This window comes from Balearica regulorum, chromosome Z (assembly GCF_011004875.1).
Source record: "Balearica regulorum gibbericeps isolate bBalReg1 chromosome Z, bBalReg1.pri, whole genome shotgun sequence".
NCBI classification, from domain to species: Eukaryota; Metazoa; Chordata; class Aves; order Gruiformes; family Gruidae; genus Balearica; species Balearica regulorum.
This window is the reverse complement of record NC_046220.1, coordinates 72,148,077-72,175,905: the sequence shown is the minus strand read 5'-3', so window position 1 is coordinate 72,175,905 and position 27,829 is coordinate 72,148,077. Positions and strand designations below refer to the sequence as shown.

Here is a 27,829-nt window from a genome sequence, read left to right as displayed (position 1 = left end):
TTCATTTGTTATGAAGAGTTGCTTCTGTTTAATGTCATTAGGTAACATCACTTGAGATACAACAGTGTAACATCCATAAGTTTCTACATTTCCAGTTTGAGACAAATACTTAAATTCATAGCTTTTTTTTTTTTGCATTACAGAAAGTGCAAGAGAAGTTTATATACAAGACTAATCGTATGACTCGCTGAATTGGGTACTAAGGCTGTATTCAAGTTGACTTAGCTCTCCATTTCAGCAACTGCTTAGGCATTTGATTTAACAATAGTATTTCAAGTTCATACTTGGCATTAACAGAAAAAACCTCTAACATATCAGCCATCACCACTGGCCAAGAATGTAGTTGTAACAGTCAGTCATAACCAACTGATTTAAAGATGTTTTAGTAAAGAGGTTCTTCAGAAAAGGTATGGTTTTCAAGAGATGGAGGACTACCTCACATTAATGGCACAGAAGGGGTGCATCTTTTCACAAGGAATCTAGGCATGGATTGAAGTCATGATTGTCTTTTTGCTTTCTAACATACTGGAAACATGCCACAGTACACCATGTGACAACTCAAACTGAGCAACATTAGAGACATTCACTGAGATCTACACAAGAAGCCTATCTGCTTGTTCCATTTGTCTGCCAAGCCACCTTAATAGAAAATAAGTCCTAGTAGATTTCCCTCCCTGAAAAGCAGCCATATTAGCACCAAGACAATAGTTAATGTCCATGACTACCTCTATGTTCTGCAAGAAGTATTTCAGCTTATCTGACTCTACAGTGTAGAACTCTAGTACTCAGGACTCCAGCAGTTCTCTTACAGACTCCAGTCCCTTTATTACACATCTATGGCAGAATGATAATTTTACTACTAGTTAGATAGACAAGTATTGGTTCCCCCCTGCCATCACATAGTTGACATCTTTGTGGCTCAGAGACCAAGTCATATGTCCAGTCACCAATTAGAACTGAGTAGTATCCACTTAACTTTACAACTGGCTGCTGTTGTGCTAACAGGCAACTGACCTAGTTGTTTAAGGTGTGGAGTTCTAGCTACTAATTCATTTCCCTTATGCAGAGGCAACACTTCTTCCCAAGGCACATTCAGTTCCTACATTTTAGGACAGTAAGTGCTACAGAAAGAGGAATTGGGGTGACCAGGTTTACAAGACACATGACTTAGGGTTGCTAAGCTTTTCAGTGGAAGATTGCAAAGAACTAAAGTAAAGTTAACATCCACCAATTTGAATTTGGGTCTCCAGTACAAGTCCAGCTCTCCATTTGCTTTGCCCCGAATTACTGTCTTCACAGCATGTTCTTTGAGGGTTTGTGTTTCAATCCACCTGGACATGTTTTAGATTACAGACATCATGGAACAGCAGCAAGAGTGGCAGACAGCAAAGTGAAACATGTAGAAAAATCATGTTGAGAAGAGGTCCAGTTATTCCATTTGTCCTTTTCTGGTTATGCCTAGTATGAGAAAAAGGATATAGGGTTAGGGTGGCTACAAATTACAGTTTTATTGCTTTAACTAGCTTAGAGCCAATGAGAACAAAACTAAAGCAATAAATAGCAACACTTGTCTTCTGTTAGAAGCCAAACAGTATTTCAGGGGAAGACTTAGAGGTGTGGCAGAGGAATAGGTTTGCTAGTTTGACAGTTCACGTTCTGTAGTCAATGGTACGAGAGTTTCTAGTAACAAAAGCTCTCATAACAGCCGTTATTCTATTTTTACTCCAATTCACCCAGAGTACAAACCCACAATTATTTAGGGGATCAAACTTCAGAAAGCTCTATGGTGCACTGAGTGCTAACACCTTCCTAAAGGGATATCTGAAGGAATTTAGTCAGCCTCTGAGTTTTGCAGCACGTATTACTTGTTAACTTTCTTCAATGACAGGAAATCTAGATCTGTTGTGGCCTTGAGACAAGTCTGTGGAAGAATAAAATCTGTATTTTTAAGAAAGTGAAGCTGGCTAGGCTTAACTAGAATGCAGCTATTTACAAGTCTGGGTAGAGGTACTCTAGCAGAAGTGTTATTCTAGGGACTGTTTACCATGCTTCAGAGGAGCATTAGTGTTAAGCTAGTGTAGTTTTTAGCCAGCTCTTTGCCAAAGGTTTTCTTAGTCAATTTCAGAGAATTAAGTAGGTTGTCTTATTAGCAGAAGACTTACCTGATCTATGCAAATGGGTTGCCAAAAGGATCACCAAAAGGACCAGAAGGTGGTTTCTGAGATTCCTTCTAAGGAAAGAGAGATCATAGGCTGTTACTGGATTTCCAGGTTTCACCAGGTTTACTCTAAATGGCTATATCAGTTAGTTCCTGTTGCAAACACATTCTAGAAAGTATTCTACGGAGTCCCTGCTAAGTACATATTAACTGTACTGCTTTAACAACAGAAAATGCCTCTAAAGCTGTGTTAGCAGTTACCCTAGTCTGAGGCAAGGTATCCTTCAGAAAATACATGTGTGCTTACTGAACAGTCATGTGGAGCTGAGCCAGTGTAGGCACGATGAGATCTGTTTCAGCCAAACCCTAAATGTCTTAAGTCCAAGGCCTTCAAGTCCTGTCTCCCAAACGGAGTGATGGGGTTAAGCCACTTTCTCTCCCCCGGAGGGTACTGAACATGGGAGCCTCCCATTTGTTCAGCAAAAGAGCTGCACATCCACACTTAGTCTGCTTAGTCTACTCCATAGAAAGGTAAGTATAACCAAAGTGGAAGACTTCTGCAGCTACGTTACTTTTCAGTCTTTTGTAGAAGCTCCCAGTACTGAAGAACTTCCTGCTAGGGCTTGCAGGTTGGGAAACTGGCTATGGAGCCAAGCCAAATGGAATTATACTTTGTTAGCCTTCTTGCAAGAAGTGCCCTCTGCTAGATTAACTATTAGCCTCAGATATGCAAGAAGTTTTGTTCCATGGCCTCTAAAGCCAGAACTAAGCCAGTGCTCAGGCACCCTTGTTCTTAAGGAGAAAGAGGTAGAGAGGTTGTTGGTGGTGCATTGGGTTTTTTTTTATTTGTGGGTGGGTTTTGTTTCTTTGTTTTTACTACTTACAGATGAGGCACTGAAAAAGTCTGTTTTAGCTTGACTTTCAAACAGACCATCAGCTGGCAGCACACTTTGTCGAGGAACAGGCTTTGGTGGTTCTACAGAAGAGAGACATACTGCTATAATCACATAACATCTTTATCAAGTACTCATCTTTGCTTAATTAGATACACAAAAAAGGTCACATGGAAGCTGCTTTGAGTGACCTCACAATTTTCTCCTGCTTGTCCCTCACTACACTTAAGCTAGATGGGACTTCTAATATTGGACAGACCTAGTTTACCTCATTCTAGCCAAGTAGTTTAGGCACTAGGTGTCAGTGTTCAGCCACTGACATTGATCGAGTATGTAACATCATTAGGTGAGACAACCTTTCAACTCTGTTTCAGTAACCATTAAATCAGTTTTAGTTCTATCAGAAAAGACATCCCAATCCCTGAACAGCTATCCAAGAGAAAAAAAAAAGATTTTACTACTCATTTTGGCAGAAAACTTGCTAGCTTCCATGTCATCGTGAGCTGTGCTATTTTGAGGAATGCCTACTTTACTACTAAAATAATTGCTGAAAGCTCCAGAAGCACCTGAAAGGTTTTGTTGCTCTCCTCTCCTTGCTGGTACTGCAGGTGGCTTTGTCAGCTGGAAGTCTTTGAACATTTCCTTGACATCCTTCATCTCTTTATCACCAAGTGGATCCAGAGCAATAAAAGCATCACTCTCTTTCTTGGATAGCTCCTTCTGAGGTGCAGTTCTAGGTGGTGGCTGAGGTGGGCTGGTTGTTGTTGACATAGATGGCAGTACAGATGGCATTTGAGCAGGTAGTGTTGAAGGTGGGAACACACTACTCTGGAAGGGATTTACAGCACTGGATGGCTGTGCCCATGAACTAGATGGAACTTGAGCTGGCTGTGCCCAGAGACCAGAGGGCTGCGGGGCTGCTGGACCAAAAGATGCAGGCTGGTTCCAACTTGGCACTGCTTGAGTACCAAAGGCAAGTGGTTGAGTAAATCCTGTAGGCTGGGCAGGTATCATAGACCCAGGAAAGACTGATGCAGCCTGTGTGAAGGCAGGTGTCTGTGCACTCCATGGTGATGAAGTTACTGGCAAGCCACCTAGGGGGAGATTGGTGTTACACAGCACTTCAGTGATCTGAAGATCTCAAGCAGGAGTGTATCAATTCCACTGAGGACACCAGCAAAACACTTTTCATGTACTGTTTGCAAAAATCTGTTGGTTTACACTTAAAAAAAATCAAGTCTTTTCAGGGGGAAGGGAGAAAGGGGTTAAATTTTTTTTTTTTTTTTACTTTGCTCCATTTTAGCCCTGGAAGAAGAGAATTGAGGTTGACGTACAGAAGGAGGAACATACATAGTCCTAGCACAGAAGTGACAGGTGCATTTGTCATATAGTTACTTCTGTGTAAATGATTATTAATACTGTGCAGCAGTGTCACCCTAGCCTCCCAAGTTGTGTTTGGCTCACTTGAACCTTGTGTGCCTGAAGCAGCAATCTGCTGTCAAAGGTTAACCAAAACCACCTGTTCCAGTTAAGGATGCAGAGTTTAGGTCTCTTTTCACAGAACTTAATAGTTTAGGGCAGACAGCACATGAATTAAAGAACATGGCTCTACACATGAAGTAAAGGAAAACTAGAACCCCTTTTGTTGGTGTTAGATATCTTAGACTGGAACAAGACCAGTCTTTGTGAACTAACCTAGACCAGCCAATGGAGGTGCCGTAGTAGGACTTGTTTTGAAGAGGTCCAGTGGCACAGGTCCTGTTTGTGCCACTGAGGTCAAGCTAAGGCTCTCTGTAGTTGGCACAAAGAAGTCTGAGCTAAATAAGTCATTCGATGCAGTCTAGAAAGAAAAAAAGCTTTGTGAGATGCCATGGCAGAACACATGCTAGCATGATCAAGACCCCCTAGTCCAGAGCTACAAACTTTTATTTCAGCTAGAGCAGAGAGCTTTGATGTATCCTTTAGAGACCAAGTATAAGAGTTTCAAACACCATTTTGTTCATGCCAACTGAGATGCATAGGATTAAGTAGAAGTAATATATAGTAGTCACAAGTCAACAGCAGAAGAATAAGACTTAAAGTGACTGAATTATGAGCTTCCCACTGCCCCCACCCCTCCAAACATTCCTCCTCAGTCTGCATGACCCCTGCAGTCGTGGCAAGGTCAGCAACAGAGTTTTGTATCATCTGAGTGCAAGACAAAATGCAGTTGACCCAGAGCCACCCTGTGTCTAATCAGGCAAATCTTTGAGACTGCCCTCACTAGGCAGGTACTGAGAAACTATGTAGATTTCTGTAAGCTAGCCTAGTACCTCATAGTTACAAAACCACAAATAGATGAGCATACAGCAATCATAACAGGTTCTGGCATTATATCAAGTGTCAATATACATAGCAGCATACTTACCAGACCTTTACAGAAGTATGGCAGCATTAAGGAAGAGAGTATATAATTTAGTGAACATTGCTACTACAAAGCATTCATGAATGTTAGAATGTACCATGGCTGCAGAGAGGTTAGAGTAAGCACAGCAGGTAGAAGAGAAGTAAGTGTGTTGTGATGCTGTTTAGCCAGTTACACAGTATGAAGAAATACTTCCTTCACCCAGCTTCTCTAAGAGCATGCATATCACCATTAATTACTTGAACATTGTTCACCTTGACAGACCTCCTTCCTCTTCCTGGCTTGGTACTTTGTGGCGGTGGGCTAATTGTTATAGACTCATGTGACATGAGCTGGATATTGCTTTCAGAATCCAGCTTTACTCCATTCTGCAGAGATACTCCTTTAGAAGGACCTTCCACAAACAGGTTGGACGGGGCTTTAAGAAAGCCATTCTGTTCTCTCTCAGGTACTCCATTTGGAGCTCTTGCTGCAGGTGACTTACTCTGAAGTGGCCACTGGCTTGTTAGTGCTTCTCGTTTGCCAGTTCTGTTAGAAATCTGGTCAAACTGTTTACCAAAGTAGTCAATATCACCATTTGAAGCACCATTACCCACTGGTGTGAAGGTGCTCAGGCTTTCCTTCTTCTGATGAGCAGATTTTAGAGAATCAAATGAAGGTGGTGCAGATTTGTTTGGCTGTGCAAAAGGATCATCACTGAAAGGGTCTGGATTAGGTGTGGGAAAGAAGCTGAGATTGGTAGAGAAAGAACTCTCAGGTAAGAAGGGTGGCTGTGGCTTTGGTTGTGGAAGAGAGTTTTTCATGCCATTCAAGAAGAGATCCTCTTTTGTAAAAGTCTGTTTGGTCTCAATTTCAGAATTTAGATCCACTAACAGAATCTCTTTAGCTTCCTATTTGTTCAGAAAGAAAAATAAAGTTAGTTTTATGTAGTACTTGCTGCATAGTACACAAGCTCAGAGAAAACAGCTGCAGAAGGAGACATCCTAGTATCCAATATATCATACTAATAAGTATTCAATGTCACAGTGAAATTGCACTAAAGCTTCATCTTAGAAGTCATTCAGATAAGCACTGCTGGCTGTGGTAAAAATCACAGCTACTTAGTTTCAGAAACTCCATATTAAAAGCACCTCTTAAGATCCCTTAAATATCAGATGCTTCTTCTACAGCCTATAGACCGCAGAGTCATTGCGCTAATTACACCTAGGCTTTCACTTGAGTCAAGAACCCCTGTTTGAGTTCTAGTTCTTTGTTCTGAGAAGTTGTAAAATCCCATTGCCTTACTGTGAATTCAAGGTGCAGTCTCAGCTTTGGAGTAAGAGTGGAGAGCTATTTGCCAGTGGAAGATATTAACATGTCATTTTTCCACCAAGCAAGTGATAGAAGGATAAAATTTGGTCACTAGCTGGATTGACAGCACCAGTTGTATCATGGCTGATGGTGGCTTACAGTGCCAGAATAAACCAGGAGGATTTTTGGTGTTATAGTGAGCTACAACAAGGTTTATGCACACTTTTGTGGAATTAAGCCACATCTTGAGCTAGGGCTTACTCATCTAGAATGGCCAGGAGTCTACACTGAGGGACTGACTTAAGGATTCACTTGTCCCTAAAATGAGCCTCAGTTTTAAAGCTCTTTAGCAGAGTGTAGTAGGTCTCACAGCAGCAGAGGCATGTACTACTAGTGTCTATTTCTAAGACACCTGACTAGAGACGTTGGCTGTGCAAACCTCATCAAGTTCAACAAGGCCATGCGCAAGGTCCTGCACGTGGGTTGGGGCAATCCCAAATGTGGATACAGGCTGGGCAGTGGATTGAGAACAGCCCTGTGGATAAGCACTTGGAGTACTGGTGGATGAAAAACTGAATATGAGCTGGCAATGTACACTCAGCCTAGAAAAGCCAATTGCATCCTGGGCTGCATCAAAAGAAGTGTGGCCAGCATGTTGAGGGAGGTGATTCTGCCCCTCTGTTGTCATGAGACCTCACCTGGAGTACTGCATCCAGCTCTGGGGTCCCCAGTACAGGAAAGACATGGGCCTGCTTGAGCAGGTCCAGAGGAACACAGAAATGATCAGAGGGCTGGAGCACATCCATTATGAGGACAGGCTGAGAGAGTTGGGGTTGTTTAACATAAGAAGAGAGAAGGCTCCAGGGACACCTTAGAGCAGCTTTCCAATACCTGAAGGGGCCTACAGGAAAGCTGGAGAGGGACTGTTTACAAGGGTGTGTAGTGATAGGACAACAGGTAACGGGTTAAGCTGAAGGAGGGTCGATTTAGATTAGATGTTAGGAAGAAATTCTTCCCTGTGAGGGTGGTGAGGCACTAGAACAGGTTGCCCAGAGAAGCTGTGGATGCCCCCTCCCTGGAAGTGTTCAAGGCCAGGTTGGACGGGGCTTTGGGCAACATGGTCTAGTGGAGGGTGTCATGCAGTCTCAAGTGAACTCTGCTGGATAAGAATGACATTAGCTGCTCTAGTTAGTAAGTAGATATTGGAGCCCTAAGACACTAGTACACTGATGACAGCTAGACAAATGTCTTTGTTTCTGGTTGCACCGAGACTAACAAAGTAAAACCAGATCTTATTACTAGGACTAAGTTTACTCTCAAAGCAAAAGCCAAGACAGCTAAGCTAGATTCTACTTACTGTGGGACTGCTCATATCAGGAGGTGTTGACATATCCCCAAACAAGTCCATCTGGTCAACTCCCTTGAAGCCACAAATATTGAAAGAATTGATATCTGTTAGAGTTCTTACAAGAGCAAGAATTAAACATTATGCAGATCTACTATAAACACACCTATAAATACTGCATTTCCCACATAATGTGAAGACAGTCAGTTATGAAGTCCTTAATGGCATCAGCATAAAGTTCTAAAATTTAACATACCAGTTTCATTTTGTCAGCCTGATGAGCAGGTAATGCTTCGCTATCATTCTGAAACAGATGGATAACAGTGTCAGCAGTAATTAGAATATCAAAACTTGCCTTAAGCAAAGGACTTGCAGGCTTCAAAGAGCAAGTGATGGAAAGAAAGAGGAATTATGAGTGAGATTACTACTCAATATTAATTCTGTAGGCACCTTTTACTCCCATTTCAATGTAATTGAGCATTTGACATTGCCTCCATAATGCTGGCAGAGTAAAGAAAGTTGTGTTGCAGCAGCATACCTAAACAAGTGAGGCTGAGTGGGAGTAACTTACCTCAGTTTTACTGGCTTCTTCACTCTAAAGAGGAAAAGAAGGCTTTTAGTACCTAAACATCATATAGATTATCCAAACCTTCTCACTTTGGATCTATGAGGTAATAAGACTGCTGGCACCCCTATCAACCAATAGCTTCAAGTGATCCTGGATTTAGACAGATCTCAGTGTGAAGCCTTACAAAGAGCCCAAAAGCGAAGCCAAAGATGAAGCAACATTTATTTCTGTGCAGACTAATGCAGTTCCTATAATTTTACTCACCTTTTTCTTGTCTTCTTCTTCCTTCTTCTTCATATTATATATTAGTTGGAAGAGGTCCTTAAGATCAACAACTAGAGGCTCAGCCTGAAAAAGAATGTAGATTTTAGGCCATGTATTACTTTTCCCTGGATTTCTACTGAAGCAAGCTGTGCAGCAAGCCAAACTTATCTAAATGGTGCAACAGTAAGGTTGAGATAACAGGAAAAGCAAGAGTTTTAAGGACTGCCTAGTCTCAACATAAGGGCACTTATGCGGAATCTAAGGGTAACAGGGCACAGCCAGCTTAGAACTGTTGTTAACCCCACAGGGAAAGTGGCTGTACTTGTGCTAAGCCTGCTATTTTTTGCCAAAAAGCTTATAGTGCAAGATTTCATAAGTGCCTAGCAAGTCCTGGTCATGTTCCCCTCAAAAGCGCAAAGTTTATCCAAGCTCCCTGGTAGTCTTAGGAGAAGAAAAACATTTTACATCCATCTGTTTTCTACCAACTCCAACATTGATCCTGGAGAAAACTTCCACAGCTAATACTACATTTATTTTAAAAAGGATGCAAATAGTAAATCAGTAAGGCAAACATAAGATAAGATTATTGTCACCTCAAATGTGTAGAGCAGACACCAGCTTTAAGTGGTATCTGTATCAGGATGAAAATTACAGTTAGAAATTTACTGCATTCCCTGTACACCTATAAATGAGAATGTTGCCATGATAGTGGCAGGTTCAGCTATACTGATTTGGAACTTTTGCTTGAGGCATATAGCAGCTATGTCAGTGTCTAGAGTAGGACAAAAGATTCCCATGTTCAGCCACCACTTTTGGCTCAAGCCGAGCATCTGTTGAACACATCTCACTGCTTATGTCTAAGCATCATCCTCTCCTAATCAAGGTTTTAGACAAGCAACTGCAGGAAAAGCCATTTCAAGAGTTATCAACTTTAACAAACAGTAGGACTGCAGTCTAGAGCTGAAGAAGTCCTTACTCCTCAGCTAGTCAAGTTTGTGTTAAAAACAGCTAGCAGCAAGTCAAGAGCTGTCTACAGCTTGGCTAAGCTTATACGCTGGCAAGTAACACCCCATGGTGAAAAGCTCTGAGAGAACAAACTCCACTCCAGAGCACGCACAGACAGCTTTTGTACTTCATCTAGAATTCCAGTGAAGCCAATATAACACAGGACTCTGATAAATTACTAACACAGGCTTAGGAAAGTGTGTGACAGCTGTTAAAGTAGTAACATGCTCCAAGAAGGAGCCCTTCAGTCCCACCTGCAGTGGGTCTGAAGCTGCCAACAGGTTCTCCAGGAAAGCAGGCAGTGGTATGTATGAAGAAATTACTAGCTTTGAAGTCTTGGCTCATCAGGTCATTACAGTGACTATTATAAAGACATTATAATAAGTTCAGTTGTAGACATTTATCATTTATTAAGTTCAGGTCATTTAAAAATTACTGCTGAGTATTATGCAGCTTCCAAGTAGCTTGTTTCCAATACTACTTGTGTAAAGATTCTCTTCAGAGGGACAAACCCTGCCTACAGGATTTCTGCATGGACGAAGCCTATCACAGAAGGATTAGAATCCTTCCCAGAAGTAACTCTAAGAGGGCCAGACCTGTCATTCACTGGCCCCAGAAACACTATTGCAATTGAATAAGCCTGTTTTCACTGCTGCACAAGACGAAGCATCATGAGAACTAACCTAGTAGGGTTTTAACATCATTCCTGTTAATTCTAAGTGAAGCTCTGGCTATTTGACTCAAGACTTAGCATTCTCACTGACAGTAACAGGCCACTGTACAGGAAAGCCCATGATAATGGCTCCATTCATCTCATTAATGACTTCCATGGTGCACAGACATGTTAAGCAAGGTTAATCATAGTAAGCAATGCTACTTGAGTGTTCTTATTCTGGATACAGAGAAGCTGAAAAAGATAAAAGCCATTGGTGATACAGTCAATTCCTACTGCCCTCCTCTATGAGGAGAGTCTATCCATCCTGTGCTGGTATTCCCCTATACCTCATAGGGCTACCAGCAAAACACTACACCCTTATCACATGTTAAGTTTTTATATAACAGCATTATTCAAGCATATATAACAGCAAGGGGAAAAGGGTGTCTGTTCCATACCTGTTGTGCAGTTTTTATGGCAAAAAATTGGTGCTGGCCTTCTCCTCCACATATATAGCCAAAGGCACGGTTGTCTGTTACATCCCGAGCAATAAAGGAGATTTTGTTTACTGGATGCTCATGCTCTATGACCTAGAATTGGGGAAAAAAAGCCCCTAGTGGTTTAAATTGCTGGAGACCTAATAGCTGCTTTGCTGTGTAGTTGGAATGATTGAGACTGTTAGAAGACTTCAGTTCAAGACTCAGATAGATCCACCTTTGCCTAACCACAATAGTATGTGGCTATATTTCTGGTAGGAGGCTTCAGCGTTACAACCCATTTCACAAGCCGATTTTTTACATGTGGAAGGGGCCGATGATGCCAATAAGGAATCTAGTTCAGATTGGTCTAGCTTCCAAGTAACTTACTTGCTTTAAGAACCACATTAAGAGAATAAGTCATATCTTACCCCAGATTTCTCATCTATTATCTTGATACCAGTGAGGGAGATGTTCACCCAGATCTTCTGTTTGTGCTGACCCTGTGAACGGGCTGCCACTGCCATTCCCTAAAAAAAAAAAAAAAAAAAAGATGAATAAAGTATTAGTGATACTTCTGTTAGACTGAGCTTTAACTTGCTCCCTTATATTCCTCATGAGCCCGTGGCTGTGACTAGACTAGCACTAGTCCGTTTATACCTATGCAACTGTACAGTTAGAACAGCATTCCTCTTGTAACACATGTCAGACAAGGTTTAAAGTGATACCTCAGAACTAGATTGTGTTTCCTCTGTAAATGTCTTGGAGCTTTAAAAATTCTTATCTGAGTTCACAAGAGTGCTGCAGTAGCAGCATCCTTAGCAGCTTTCCTGGCTTCATTGAAGCTTACGTGAGCGTTCTGCTCTCCAGAAGTAATCATCCTTGTTGCTGCAGGGTCTCATTTATTCTTTGGCTTATCTATATCTCTTGGTGTCACCATTGCCACAGGATGCCAACTTGTGCTTAGAGGTGAGCGTGAAATTGCACAGAGTTCCTCCCTCCACATCCAAAACCAAGCTCACTATTTGCTATCAAGTTCATATTTGTAAGTGTCCACACTGGATGCTTACAACAGAACCAAAGGAGCATTCCCAAGCTATTAGAGAAACATTGTCCTTTGGACAAGGGGTTACAGCTTTAGAAGTAACATCCATCTAGGATGGTGCTGTTATGTTACCATTAAGCTGTATTTGAAGTTGTGCCAAAGCAACTATTTGATCTGCTTTCTGAAGGCTACCCAGAAGTTGTTCCTTACATGCCAGCTCAAGCTCTTACCTTCAGCTTCATCATGGAATCCTGACTCATTTTGTCTCCTCTTGCCTCTGGGACATCATCAATACCTATGAGTTTAGCTTTGTATCTTACACCATCACCTTTGAATCTGGCCAAGAGAGATTCATCTGTCTTTTCTGGCCCTGGAGACAGAAACGTTTTTTGTTTTTAAGAGAGATATGTCTATGTTGTAGTTTTGAGATCTTTTTAAAAATGTATATACCATATAAGGACATATTGAAACTGTGCCTTGAGTATAGCTGACTAACAATGCTTAGACTTTCCAGTACTGTGTGCATGCAAGATAGTTACTCCTTTAAGGTCACGCTGCTCTCACAGAATCTGGCCTCAGTTCAAAGACTAGAGCCCAGTGCTTAATATTTTTGGGGACTTCAGAACAATTGTTTGCCATATAAAAGACTGAAATATTTATCGGCAACAGCCAAGTAGATATAAGTGCTCAGCAAAACGCCAAGCAGAAATGGTACTTCCCATGGCCATACCGGATGTTCAATAAGCCTTTCAGATATTAGCCCCTAGCTTTGATGTAGTAAGATCTCTTCTTGGCATGCAAGAATCTCCTAGTTCCTGTGCTAGAACTTTTTATCAGCACCATAATTTCTACAACAAGTCCTGGTACCCTGTCCATATAATCAGTTGGGATTTTAGCTAATTTACTATTTCTGCTATTCCCACTACTCAGAATTGCTTGCTTTTCTTCTCTGCATGCTTAACATACTCCAAGAGTGTACCTAGGTATGTATTTCTGTATGAGGTAATTATATTTACATGACCTAATCGATTAAAAAAAAAATCTATCTTCTGATCTACAACAACTCTCATTAAATGAGTTTTCAAGCTTCTCTGGACTAGAATCTGTATCAGAGTCCAGCACATCACTCCCTCCCTAGAGGGAGGGGAGGAAGTGAGGTCAGGTTCAGATTGACAGGTACCTGGATGGTCCTGTGTCTGGTCACCTCCTCAGGAGGTTTTCACTTCTCTGGGATTTTGGTAACTTGTCAGGCTCAGCAAATGACTCATTTAACAAGTGGAACTGAGAGCTTTAGAACGTAAAACTATGAAAAACCTCTCAAGCTAAAAGCCTACCTTCTGATTTATTTTACTAGCTTATTTACTCATTATTTCAGTCAGCTTGAAACCTCAAAGTTATTTTTACTAGGCTGTGAGAGTGATCTTAGTTTTAGGCAAATGCAAAAGATTGATACTGACTAGAGGAGGTGTTCAAGAGGTCAGCATTTCTTACCCTTCTTTTTTTCTTTCTTTGAAGGTTGTGCTTTTGGTGGAGCCTGTTGCTCAGGCTGGCTATTGATAGAAGTAGTATCAGCTTCAGTAGACATGATGAGATGGTGGTCAGCTGTGCTTGCTGCAGTTTTTAAAAATCCAGATAACAGTCAGTAGGCAGATAAGAATATTTCTTCTTCAAGGTAAAATATTATATTAGTCCAGTTTTGTTCTATTGAATGCTGAAGCCCACTAATGCTTGAAAGTTTTAGTAGTGATCGTATAGGAAGTCTGACTTACCATCTGTTCATCTTGGGCTACAGGGAGCATGAAGTTATGGCCACTAGGTGATGAACTCCCACCTCAGTAATACCTAATCAGTAGATCACACTGACCTACATCCACAGGCTGTACTTGCATCACCCTATTTTAATCTGTCAACCTTTAGCTCTTTACTCTTTAAAGCTATTTATAGAACCTCAGGTATTTTGCTCTATTCTCCTTTAGCACTGCTAGCTGCATGTCTACAGTATGGGAGAGAACACAAGAAATATTTGCTAGGATCTGTTCCAAACATCATGAAGATGACACCAAAACACCCAAGAGAAGCCACTAGATCCTATTTATGTTTCTGAAGTCTGAGGTTATACCACCCAACAGGTAAAAGCAAATAAATTCCTCAGGCTGCAGACAGACTTTTCCAGGAAAAGAAACACAACAAAGCCTAAACCCAAACCCCTTGTCTTAACCGTAATCAAGTAAACTTAGGTTTTAATTAAAAAGGACCCCAAACCCTGCAAGTTAACTGGAACTATGGACTAGTATGACTTACCTCTATGCCATGAGACCCTTTCTGCCTCTGAGATACAAGATAGATTAAAGAAAATAATCTGCAGTCACTATATTTTCTTCCTACACAGCCAAAGCATTTATTCACACTTACCAAATAAAGTGACTCATATTTTCTTTATGGAGGTCTGAAGATCATCTGTACCCAGCCAGACAGAACTGGACATTCACATCTGCTACAAAAACTGTTCTATGAATCTTCTGTCTGGGATATTGCAGTTAGTTCCTTGAACTTTAGGGTGGCAAATCATAGAATGGTTTTGGTTGGAAGCGACCTTAAAGATCACTTAGTTCCAACCCCACTGCCATGGGCAGGGACACCCTCCACTACACCACATTGTCCAAAGCCTCATCCAACCTGGCCTTGAACACTTCCAGGGATGCAGCATCCACAGCTTCTCTGGGCAACCTGTTCTAGTGCCTCACTACCCTCACAGGGAAGAATTTCTTTCTAACATCTAATCTAAACCTACCCTCCTTCAGCTTAAGGCCAGTACCCCTTGTCCTATCACTCCATACTCTTGTAAACAGTCCCTCTCCAGATTTCCTGTAGGCCCCTTCAGGTACTGGAAGGCTGCTCTAAGGTCTTCCCAGAGCCTTCCCTTCTCCAGGCTGAACAATCCCAACTCTCTCAGCCTGTCCTCACAGGAGAGGTGCTCCAGCCCTCTGATCAACTTTGTGGCCCTCCTCTGGACTCTCTCCCACAGCACCATGTCTCTCCTGTACTGGGGCCCCCAGAGCTGGATGCAGTACTCCAGGTGGGGTCTCACCAGAGCAGAGTAGAGGGGCAGGATCACCTCCCTCGACCTGCTGGTCACACTGCTTTTGATGCAGCACAGGAAATGGTTGGCTTTCTGGGCTGCAAGCACACACTGCCGGCTCATGTTGAGCTTCTCATCAATCAATACCCCCAAGTCCTTCTCCTCAGGGCTGCTCTCAATCTGTTCCTCGCCCAGCCTATAGTCGTGTTTGGGATTGTGCCAACTCATGTGCAGGACCTTGCACTCGGCCTTGTTGAACTTCATGCAGTTCGCCAATGAAGCCAAAAGATTGTTCAGATGATTAAGTAGCCAGGCTACCCTCTACTAGTAATTTCCCCTATATCCAGGCAAGCAGCCACAGACAAAGCCACCCCTTTTATCCAGCACACCATTTGAGACCTACTATGTACCTAGATACAAGTGCTGAAGCATTGTATATCCTCTGGCATTAGAAGCTTGTAATTCTCAATAGCCTGTTCCTCATTTGCCATAGTTGCAGCTAATGCTTTATCCATTACTTGGAAGTTACTTTCAGGGTTTTGCTCTCACTCAAGCCTTCCCCTCTTCCCTCAATTCATCACTAAGTCAATAGCTACAGACTGACTCATCCAGCTTGCCAGTAACAGAGTAATGGATGCCAATGCTTAACTGATTCTTGACCTAGGAATTTGTGTTCTTCCTAGGTCTTTAAGAGAGAATTTCACCCTGAAGGCCTCCATTTCCATTTAGACAGAAGGGAGGCCTTTAGGGAACTTACTATTAATATAAGCAAAGCTAGATCTAGCTGCTGACCATATGGATTGTGAATTGCATTTTGCATTGATCAAGTAAATCAACAGAGATAAAAGTGCTCATATGGGAAAAATCTCTGGCAGCTATACCTGTTCCACTCTAAGTAACTTATCTCGCCATAGCTAGGGAACATTTGATGCAAGGAAGCAAAGGTGTTGCTATGAAAATTTCAAGTGGTTCTGAGTAGAAATAGAAGTTAGAAGAGTTGATATAGCAAGTCATGGTTATTTAGGAAGTGTTATCTCTGAAAGAGTGGTTTGTGTGCCCATTCTTACAAAGGAGCAAGGGGAAAAACTATTACAGCCAACAGGGAGTTTTCAGGACACTTGTACCAAGGCTAAAAAGAAGTGTGTCCATTGAAAACCACACATTAAGCAGGTAAAATGAAGCAAACTGAATTCTGCTCTAAAACTAACTAGACTAGCTTGTCTGATGGTATTGTTTTGGGTGGAGATAGTCTTTAGGCTTCAGCATAATGACCCTCTCCCCAGATCTATCAAGCCTTCAGAAACAGAGAGGAAGAAAAGACAGCATCAAGATTGAATCATTAGTTTACCACCCACCTCCATCTGGAGGGTTACTGTTTAGAGAATAGAATGGAAAGGCCTGGAGAAGAACAGAGTTAAGACATGCTCTCTAGGAGCTGAGTCATAGCTTTAGGATATTCTGCCCAGCTCCATGCTGGAAAAAAGAAACAACCACCTCAAGGCGCTGAGTCCTGCCTGTCAGTGATCCTGTTTCCCCAATTTAATTGGTAGAACTACACCCAGTTCTGGTGTTGTACAGCCACAGTTAAGTATCTCACTCTGAAGTAAAGAGGCAAGAATAAGCAAATAACCTAGGAAGGAGCAAATATGCACTAACAAGACCTCACTTTGGCAACTGTAAAGTGGTAGAAACCCAGGTAGGCAGTTGCTATCTCTAAACTTTAATCATCCCTCCATTATTGCCATCTGCCTCCATCCTACAGAGGACCAGATCACTTAGTTGCATAGAGCCAGACAGCACAAAACCCCAAGGTGGAAGAAGATGGGCAGGCGTACACACAAGTCTGGCTGAATCCTTGCAAATACCCTCTGTCTTACTGCAGAGAAGCTCATTCTCAGTGCTAGCAATGCAATTTGAGAAGGTTAGTGAGGGCTTTCTGGCCAGTTTACAGGACATACTCTCCTAGCTGAGGTCTGGCACAGCTCATATCACCTGGTGAGATTCACTGTACATGACAGTTATTTATCATACCTTTGGAGAACTCTGTCTTTGAGAATCATATCTCTGGAGCATGAGAATTAGTGAAACTAAGAATGCAAAGATAGAAAAAGGCTGCCTTAATACACGTTCATATTTTAAGTAACTACTTCTTGACATCTTAGTTAATCCACCAGACTAGGATACGATTGCCCCAGGCTTTACCTTAAAATTTCACTGGAGTGCGGAGCAACATTTCATAGCTTGAGCTAGCTTGTCTGCTAGTCTGCTTGGAGCATGAAATTCTGGGTTCAATGCCTTAGACCCAAGTTAAAGCTGTGCAAGGTCTTTGTCAGACTTAAGTTTGGCTTATCTTACTGGAAAATGCTGGTGAGCTCAACCTGCAAGTAACTAAAATGAAGTTAAAATCTTCTGTTTGTAGTCCTTGCTTGGAGCCTTCCTTTCACAGTACTCAGTCCCTTAGTATTTCCTTACTCAGACTGTGGGACTAAGGCAACAAGAGACCAGAACTGTTCTATTATACTTGAATTCTAAGTTAATCTGAAAAGAGCCAGCCAGCAGTATGGCAGGGCTAGATATGCATGAGCTTTTATGCAAGGACAGTCATGCCTTCAGTTATATTGGCATAGCGAAAACCAAGATCATTTCCACAGCAGCTATGTCAGCAGACTGATAAGTGATGCCTTTTGAATCTTCTCTATGTAGTTAAGTCCATTGCTATCACCACAGCTTAATTACTCACTATGCAGTTGTATGGCCCATTTTAACTACTATGCTAAATGCACTATTTCAGAAGTCTTAGACTGCAGATTTATGGATGTTGCCACCCTGGGAGAAATGCCCCAAATTCTTGCCTGTATCTATAGATACACACCACATTTTGCTCACCCACTTTTCAATTTACTCCAGAAAGAGCTTAAGAGACCACTAATAGTATCTTCCTCCTTTGCTATAGGGAAAGCTATCCTGTGAAAAACCAAGTACTGATCACTCCTTAGGGAAAGGCCATTTCAGGCCCTCAACACACATAGGCCTTGAAGTATGGGCCGTTACCTACTGTCTCAAGTTAGCCAACTCTCCATGCAAGCATTGTACTTTATTTCTACACATTTACTATGGGAAAGTCATTCTTAAGACTTTGGGCATACCATGCTCTTGGTATCTTCTCTGAACTCCCTACAACAAGAGCTGTTGGTAGTGACAAGGCATCCTTGAAATACCCGTTTCTCAGCAAGACTTGAAGCACAAGCCAAACAACTTTGTTGAGCAACATTTAGTCTCCCATAAGAGAAGCTTTCACAATTATCCCTTATTTGAGCAAGAGGTGACAACATGGTAGGTATCCTTAATGGTTATATTTTTTTTACTGTGCACAAGGGATTCAGAATCTTCATTATGGCTGTAGTCTGTCATGGGATTTAAAGACTGGGCAATAATCGTCATACAACAGACAGGCTTTTTACCCTCATCAGACAAAGATAATTGCCTGAATGTTGACAAAAACTTGTCTGAGAAAAGGTTAGGGACACTGAAAAAGTCAGAGTCAAGGTGGATAAACTAAACATCTGCTCAGTAGTTTAACACTGTCCTTTTCACAGCCTGTGCTCCTTCTTTGTCCCTTCATACTGCAAGTACATGATTCAGCTTAAAGAGTCATTGCATGTAAATATTAACCTCAAATTGGAATCTGAGAGGCCAGGAGAGGACAAGAGAAGCTTTTACTGCCAAGTGCAATATAGCCTGTTAGGATGAAGTAGTAACCGGAAGCACAGTAGTTCAAGAACTGCATGTGCTTCCAAGACAGGTTGTTCCCTTCCCCCACACTTTCTTGAAGAGTCAGTCAAGTTCTTCTGGTTAGAAGGTTGTATGAGGACCTGCACAATGTATCCTTAGAAATATCTCCAGCCATCAACTTCTTGACAGAATCGCTGTTTTCAGAAGGCTGATAGACAAGCTATCCTCTTGAGTGAATTCAGGACTTCAGTTTTGCAGGCTGAGGAAATAGACTAAAGGCTAAACAGCAATGCATATAATGGCTAGCAAGAGCCAAAGCTGTAAAGCCAGATACATTTACTAACAATGGACTATCTTGACTAGCAGCATTCTACCCACATTAGAAGTAGAATAGTGCATTTGTGTGAGCCTTTAGATGCAAATGTAAGTCAGTCATACAACAAATCTCTATGTGCACAAATATCACATTTTCTGCCTAGTTTCTGCTGCAACAGTAGTGGCCCAAGTAGCCTTGAGAAGCACTAGGCATGCACTAATAAATCAGAAACATGAATGTGCTATTCAGACTTTTGCCTTTTAAGCAGGATCATTCATGCTAAGAAGTTAAATAAAATATTATCTTAAGTGTTTTGTTTCATTACTAGAACACCCATTGCTCAAGCATCTGTCAGTGTCTAAAAGTACAAACTGAATGAGACTTCTGCATGACACAAGATTACTAGGATTTAGATAGAAAATTCCAGCTGCTTGTTCTGATGCAAGCACTACCATTAGTTTATTTCCTTTATTAAAACAAACAAATTAGTCTGTTAGGAACTCACATAGCTGGTGACTAATAGACATGAAAGATACTAGCCTTACCTACAGGTAGGTTATACCTAATATGTATTATTCACACTTATACATAACAAGTACCTGCTTGAAGACAAGTGGTGGAAGAGAGTTCATAGACAGCTTGGAAACTGTTCCCTTCCAGTTTATGCCAAGTTGGGAATGCAAGAGCAACATCACTTGCCAGAAAGATGACTGAACACAGACTGTTATTCTGCTAAGTCTAACCCAAGGGCCTGTGGTTAGCATTGTAAGAGAGACAACTGAAAGAAATGTTGACCTACCTTGCCTGGCAAGTGAAGCTATCTGTCATTCCCACAATCACCACTGTCTAGGTTAGTGATGCACCCACCTGTGTAACTGTCCTGTTTAGGCTGTATGTAGTTAGAAACATAATTTGTGGTTAGGAGATCACTTGCTTGGTATCATGGCCTCAGTTAAGCCAGGCACTTGGCCTGTTGGCCAGAATATTTCTAAATTAACAGGATTTTACTTTAGGGAAATTTTCATGCAACTTGCTTTAAGCCCTGTTTGGTGTTCTGTCCTCTCACCTAAGAGATGGATCAATACTTTGCTGAGGTGTTAATGTACCCTTATGCCAAGGGCTTCCTCTGCCAACAGGAATACCCTTTTGGAATAAGCTACAACTGTACTTACATATTGCAGGACACAGCACATAGTCCAGTTGTCTTTATCATACATGACCAGTAATGAGAAACAGGAAAGGGTAACATTCATCTACTTCACAGGATAGAAGTGTGGTAATGGACACATCAGGGAATACCTCCTTCGTGCAGCTCTTTCCCCAGTACCAACTGCAAAGTAGATAAGATCTTAGTACTCTAATTAGTCATGTCAGCTATAGATGTTGTCATGTACCATTGCTGGTGCAGGATCATGCCTGTGAAACTACCCAGACATCTTACCATTTCAGCCAACTGTTATTTCATCAGTTGAACAGAACAGTCTGTTCTTATCATATCAGTGTATCAGTCTCCTCTGAGCTCTTTGAGTTTTAATTTCTACGTTCTTGCTAAAACCATATTCCTCAAAGTATTTTCTGCAAACTTGAGGCACAGGAATCATGGCCAAGTGAACATCACAAGGTTAACAGCTGGAACCAAACAGGTCACTCATTTCAAGTGGTACAATTGAACTGTCATTTTTTGCCATTGTACTATGTTTTTGATAATATAATTTCTGATGAGATAAACAGTTACTTTTCAACCCAGCTATCACAGTAGCTCTATTTTGGATTTTTCTTCCACTTGTCATGGCCATAAATACAGCTGTTGCAGGAATATTAGAACAGAGGGCTCAGGAGAAGTCATGACCAGTTTAAACAAGCTGTACCTGACTCACAACTTGAAATGATATAAATTAGCAGCTATTGACCTCTGTTTACTTTAAAGGAAGAAGATGAAATGCTTCTCATGAGCTAGTGCTATCTGATTCCCTGAAGACTTAATCTCAAGCTGAAGGGAACTAGCACTGTCACAGTCTGTTTGATAGAGTTTTCTTCAGCCAGGAACTTCAGTGTTCAAAGGTAGTGTCCAGACACTGAACTAGTTCATCTCAAATTATGATTTGTTCCAGGAACAACGCAGCTTCTTGCGACAAGTCTTTGTATCAGCCTTTCCAATCTCTGTTCAGCATTTAGCATTCCAACCTATTAGTTAATTTCTTAGATTAAGAAACCCCTTCACTCTTACTACGAGCAATACCAGCATCTGAACTCCAGAGTCCTCTTTTACAAAAGGATTGATAGGTATCCCACTATGCTCTTTCCGGACAGAGCTACTCAGTTGGTAACACAGGCTTATTATTAGATTATATACTTAGATTATCCACAAGAAGTTTCTTCATATCAGTCTTCCAGAAAGATAGCATGCTTTGCAGCATGTTAAGGTGCTGCTCCTCTATACCACTCACTCCAGTTTCCAGTGCTGAAGCCTCATAGATCAGTGGTGCCTGAGCCAGAGTTCAGTTGGCCGTTCTAGCTATTGCTCAGGAAAGCATCACCTGCTTACTCACCAGATGAGGAATCTCAGGCCATGTGCCTGCAGTGCATACCACTCAATCTTCTGTCACTACTTGTTGCGACTCACTGGATATACCAAACAACCTGGAAGCAAAGCAGTTGTTAACCAAGGCAGCTAGTGTTTACTCAGATGCAAACTAGTTTGAACTAGACAACACCTCAAACACTTCGTTTCCAACTGTACTCCTAACTCCCTCCTGCCTAGCAGGACTGTTTCTGATCTTCTTGCTAGTTAGTGTAGTGAAGGACTCTTGCCAATAGCCATGCTTTTCACCCCCTTCCTCAGAGCAGGAACTTGACACATATTGAAGCTGTTATCATAGGTTATTTCAGCTGCATGCTGTTAACTGTCCAGTGCTGGCGGAGTTATCCCTCTTTACAGTTTGGGTGTGTGCAAGCTGTACTGAGAGAGATTGCATATGTTCTGTATATCCTGTGCTGAACCGTAAGTGTTCTCTACCTGTTCGGATGTATCTGTATGAGCAACAGGATTTTGCTGTATTTTTCTTGTGTTCACCCAAGCTAAAACCATGTAGTCATGACCCTAGTGTCACGTACCCCAGTATGCTTTCCCAGCCTGATGATGCTATGAGCAGCCAAAACCTGTCCTTAAACATTCATTTCAGCTGTATTTGAAGAATCTTCCACCTAGCCCACAGCTACCCTGCCTCTTGTGACAACTACTGCTACAAAAGTTTATGTAACAAGAGTCACTCCATACTGTCTCTTGTAACAGGTACAAGTTATGTTTGTGACATGTTATTAGAAGACTGATGGAAATTGTTTGCACCTCATGAGGGCAGGCTCTCCTATAGCAGTTTCAGCCCTCAGTTAGGTATTATGAAGCATACTGCTTAATACAAAGGTTACTCTTACCTTCAAGATTAGTTATTACCAAGGGCCCCAGCTCTCCCTTGTATATGCAGCAAGAAAGGCAATGAATAACTAAAGACACAAGTCTAAAAAGGTAGTACAGAAAGATCTATACCAGATGTTAAAAAAAAAAGACCTAACCAGGATTTTCAGAACTCCACTGCAGCTCTTTCAGTAGCTGGCCTACTAAATAGCTAGTCAAGTTTCACAGATGACTATTCTGCAGTAACTTCACTATTGGTATTGTAGTTACACATATTTGTGATATACGTTAGAGGAAGTTCACATTATTGCTCCTAAATCCAGACTCTAAAGTAATCCTGACCAGGCTCTCTAATTTTTTGATCTCTATGATGATCCTGATGATATATTATGCATATGCCCCCCATCCATCAGAAGCATGCAAGGACAAGTGTCAGCCTTCTATCCTGCTCTAGATTTTATCTTCCATCAGCCCTGCTAGCAGCAGTTTGCAGGTAGATACTATTTAAGCTAATAGAAAACTCATTCTTACTCATATAGTGACCTTCATGCCCTTCCTTAAAGGATGAATAACCCTGTTCTGAGAGATTACAGAAGATGTCTGTAAGGCAGAAATACAGGTTGCAATATTAACACTACATCCTTAGTGTTTGCAACTTGTCTTGTCCCTTCCTAGGGGACATTGTCATGAAGCCTCCCGATTGTCAAGGTAAAGGTCAATTATCCTCTCTCTCAGACTTGTTCTGTTGAAGAGATAATCCTCATCAAGTATTTCACCTCTCACCTTACTGCTTAAGGATGCAACATGAACTGACAGAGCAGCAGGAAATTCAGCTCCAAGGCCAGTAGTCTGTCATTAATTGTCCCTATAATGTCTGATCTTTGAGATTTAAGGTGACATGCACCAGCTATGAACCTTTAAAAAAAAAAAATAATCACACAAACAGGTGGGAATAAAGGCCTGCAGGGCATTTCAGCTGAGACATTTAATCCTTAAGCACCCCATAGCATATGCAAGGCACATCCTTTCGGAAAAGGGGAAAACAGAATGGTCTATGCCCCCATGATTCAGTGCTGACAAGAGTTAGATGGGAGAGGATGCTTTGTTCAGCACTCAGCTGTCCAGCTTGTATAAACAAGCTACTCCTGTTGAAACTGGTACCTCTTGTTTATTGACTAGGCCTGCCACTATGCTTCATCCAGCTTCTTTATAACCCTGAGACCCCTGAACCCAGATACAGCCTTAAAAATCAGGTTTCTAAAGTCAGTCTGTTTTGTCAGTTATGGTACTTAAACATCTTATTCCATTTGATCCTTCTAACACAACCCCAAGTTGTATTTCTGTGGAATGCATGCTGAGGTAGATGAGTAGTGGCTTATGCTTGGTTGTGTTTCACAGCAGAAGCTCATTAAGAGTTAGCATTCCCCCTCCCCAGGGGGTAGAGTCTTGATCCCACTAATAATCCCTTAGTCTACATGCAAGATCTAGGTTTTTCTCCAAAATGCTTGCAGATTACAAGTTACCTTCATGCTACCTCTTCATCATTTATTTTGACAGAATCTAGCCAGCAAGCAAGCAGGATTTCCACCATCACTACTGCTTCCAGAACAAGCTGGCTTTCTCTGGATGTGGAATTTATTGCTTCATTGTCTAAGTAAATTTATGCTTCTGTAGCACTCACATATTGCTAGCCTTGCTGAATAAAGTCCACAAACATTCCCAAGAACTGTGTTAACCCAGCGGGTCACACAAATGTCCTAGCAGTGTAAAGTTCACCAGGAGAGAAGAGCATCAATAGGAGAGAAAGATCGGTAGGTTTGGCAACAATACTCAATGAGTACAGCATATTATGCACTTGCATTTACTTCATATCTCCAGCTATGGTTTTTATCCTAAACATCCTGTCTAGACACCAGCCCCTGATTCCCCCTTCATTGACACTAAGTGCATTTATTTGCTCTCCCACAGAGACAAAACTCTTACGAGTTCTTTTTTCCACCCTTTTCATGTATTATATTCACCTGGTTAGAGTGCTTCTTTCCATATCTGCTTGTGACAAAGACCTTAAGCAAGAAGTATATCCATAGCTGCTACTGGTCTGCAGTTTCTGATAACAGGGTTATGCAGGGACTCTGACAAGTAATGCTCTTCTCAGTGAGAAAGTGGGTTGTGTACTGCAGATGTATAGAGATACTTGGAAACATCACAGAAGGCACATGTTAGAATGGGTAACCATCTCTACCTTCACAAAAAGAAACTGATGCCAGATTTTTGGCATTTGGCCGATCTTTCAAAATAATAGCGCTGAGCATGGCCTCTGGTACTCAGCCAATAGCTTTCTTTGAAGTAAGAGCATAAGAAATGAGAAGTATTGTTAAGTCACAGGACTATCAGACTAGTGCTCATCATTCTCCCAGTCTCCTGTGACAAGCACCCAAGACCCAGTTAGATTCCCCTCAGCAGAACCAGCTCTTCACTTAAGATGTGGAGCACCTGGCGTTCACTCCACTTTACCCTGAGCCTTCCTGTACTCCAAGTCATGAGGTTTGCTAGTTAAGCTTCTGTTCTGATGGTTCACCTAACACTCATTTAGCACTGTTATCCACCTTACCATTTCTGCCACTTGGTTCTCCTCCTCCAAATGCAAGCTCTAGTGAGTTACTATTAATAGAAATTTCTGCTTTAGACTTGACCACATCCTCAGACCACTCAGAATTTTGGAAACTTGATTATGCCTTAAAAAACATTGCATTGGATGCAAATGCAATGATTCTTTGAACAGGGTGGATGACTGCCTCAGGCAATCCCCTTGTCAGCTGAAAGGGTTTTCTTCGGATTCTGATTCACCTTTCCAATTAGCCATCTACTGCCTTACCCACCTCCTAGAAGGTCCTAATGGAAGCTGATTGAAAGACCTGCTAGCATTATAACTGCCTAACAGGTCACTATCAGACACAAGAACATATTTTCAATTTACTAGTGCCTGGTAAGTCTTCACAGCCAGCCAGAATACATAGCTTCATAATTACTTTTCTCTAATTGGATCCACATCTCTATTTTGCTATCTACACAGGTGTTCCCATCCCTAAGCATACTTATGCCCATTCCTTAGCATACAATGGGTAAATCTAAGCCTACCCACTCTCAGATTTAGTACATTTTGGGCAGCCTTGTTTATGGAAGTTACAGAAGAGTTTGAGGCAAAAAATACAGCATTTTAAAGGCAACTGCTTTCATTAAGAGAAGATTAAAATAATTCCTCACCAACCCCCCCAAATCAGGTTAATCCTACCTTACTAGTGGATTTACATGCTTCCATAGTAAGTGCTCAAGTAACCAGCCTCAGCTTATCAGAGGGGTAGAAGGTCTGCTACAGGGAGGGCCAGCTGTATTGGCAACACCTGCCTTTATGTTACTGCTCAGAGCACAGGCACTGCCCCAACGTAAGTGTCATCATATGATGATCATTAGACTTTAAGTCTCATCAGCTGAGAAGTCAGTTTCTCTGACAGGGTAAAAGACTCATTCCAGTTAGTCCTGGACATCCTTAAGTACACATATTTAGCACAGACACAAGCAGCATCCTGAAATTCACCAGCAAACAGAGGGATGCCTGGCAAGGATCTAAAACAAAACCAAAACCCCATCCCTGCTTCACAGCATCCTAACTTTTTCCTCCTCTCTGCTACTAGAGATATTCTTTCATATTAGTAATTTATCTGAAATTTAGTGTTGGGTTGTTTTTTTTCTTACTTCCCTCCTCAAAAACGAAAACACACATTTATTTTGCTTTGCACCCAAGCTTCCCCAGGGCGCCGGCCCTGCCAGAGCCCGGTGCAGGATGCAGGCGGCTTTCACCCCGCCCCAGCCGGGACGCATTCCCCCGCAGTCCGGCTCGGGCAGCGCCGAGCTACCCCCCACCGCACCCGCGGCGCGGCCGAGACTCCTCTGGGAGGCCGGGGCCGTTCCAAGCACTGGCAGGGCCCGGCCAGCGCCGCGACCTCTCCGGCTTTCGGCGGCGAGGCGCAGCCCCGCCGGCGCCTTTTGCCGCTGCGAGATGCGAGCGGCCGTCAGGCTGAGCCCCAGCCCGGCCGCGGCTAGAGCGCCCTTCTCCCGGCGCCTCATCTTTGTTAGTCCCCACCGCGGGCACCGGCTGTCACGTCCTCGGGGGGGAAGAGGGAAAGGAGGGTTGGGGGGGGAGAAAAAAGGGGGGAGAGGAAAAAAAACCAAAAAACCATCCCCACCCTCCCCTTTTTCCCCGGTGACAGCAGCCCCCCCTCCCCCGTAAGCTTTGCAAGAGCCGAGCCCCGCATCGCAAAGCTACTTACAGGCTAGATCCGTGCTGCTCCGTGCATGATCCGACGACTGCAGCCGGTAGCCTGGCTGGGACCGGGGGCCCGGTTAAATATTCAGTTGTACTCTCGCCTTGAGATTAGTTAGCCACTCACAGCGAGAGATATGGTTTTAATCAGATGCTGGCAGCTGAGGACTACCCAGGAATGTGCTATGATGTTTTTGCTGCTTGGTCTTGGCTACTCCCCCTCAACGTGTCGGTGCTCACAGGCTTAACTCTTTGCGAGCCGCCACTCCGGCCCCTGCTGCGGGTGCGGGGCGATCTGGGACCCGTAACAGCCCCCTCCCAGGAGGGGGTCGGAGCCCCACCGAGGACACGCCGGGAGGGGAGTGGGGTGGGAGAGCCGGGGAGCCTGCGGGGGCACGGAAACGTACGGAGCCCACTGTTCTCAGGGCAAAGGTATTTATGCTTCTTAGGCAGCAATGGGCCTGAAATGCTCTTTTTAGAAAATGGGTCCCCTCATGTGTCTGCATAAACGTGGGTGCAGTGATGGTGTTAGCAAGTCTGAGTCCAAACCAACAGCTTGTTTTTATAAAAAACCCAACAAAACCTCCCTCTGCACCCCATTCCCTCCTCCCGCCCTCCCGCACCCCCCCCACCCCCCACCCCCCAAAATATGTGGGAAGCTGAACTAAAATATTGGGTCAGTGCAATTCAATTTCTGGGTAACATCCAGGCCTGACCTTTGTACTTCCCACTCATCTTTATTCAAACATCTATCATGTTTTGTTTCCCAGTGCAGTACAGTTGTTTTCCAATTTGTATGAAAGAGCCTCTGATAAAAAAAATCACATTTTTGTCCTTGTAGCAGAACTTTTTTTTTTTTTTCTCAA

The 27,829-nt window shown here is 42.5% G+C and overlaps 1 protein-coding gene across 5 annotated transcripts; it reads right to left on the bottom strand.

The window, feature by feature from the left end:
* On the bottom strand, nucleotides 1-27,138 carry DAB2 (DAB adaptor protein 2). Of its 5 annotated transcripts, none has more exons than XM_075739958.1 (15): nucleotides 26,971-27,138; nucleotides 13,595-13,714; nucleotides 12,334-12,473; nucleotides 11,490-11,588; nucleotides 11,041-11,172; nucleotides 8,923-9,006; nucleotides 8,662-8,685; nucleotides 8,347-8,394; nucleotides 8,103-8,165; nucleotides 5,710-6,345; nucleotides 4,747-4,891; nucleotides 3,618-4,145; nucleotides 3,043-3,134; nucleotides 2,163-2,230; nucleotides 1-1,458 (listed from the first exon to the last, which is right to left on the bottom strand). In XM_075739958.1, exons 2-14 carry the CDS (start codon nucleotides 13,686-13,688, stop codon nucleotides 2,168-2,170), a joined length of 2,148 nt encoding a protein of 715 aa, XP_075596073.1. In that variant the 5' UTR covers nucleotides 13,689-13,714; nucleotides 26,971-27,138; the 3' UTR covers nucleotides 1-1,458; nucleotides 2,163-2,167. The 5 variants fall into 5 exon arrangements, with proteins under 5 accessions (XP_075596073.1, XP_075596075.1, XP_075596074.1 ...); XM_075739960.1 differs by having other exon boundaries at nucleotides 2,163-2,227; XM_075739959.1 differs by having other exon boundaries at nucleotides 8,662-8,678; nucleotides 8,919-9,006; nucleotides 26,971-27,105.
* Nucleotides 27,139-27,829: the final 691 nt, after the last annotated feature.

Excerpts from the sequence above, each read along its gene's own strand:
- DAB2 (XM_075739958.1), bottom strand. The coding sequence starts at position 13,688 with ATGTCTACTGAAGCTGATACTACTTCTATCAATAGCCAGCCTGAGCAA. Across the intron at positions 11,589-12,333 it reads ATTCCATGATGAAGCTGAAG|GGAATGGCAGTGGCAGCCCG; the intron begins GTAAGAGCTTGA and ends TTTTTTTTTTAG. Across the intron at positions 9,007-11,040 it reads CCATAAAAACTGCACAACAG|GCTGAGCCTCTAGTTGTTGA; the intron begins GTATGGAACAGA and ends ATTCTTTTTCAG.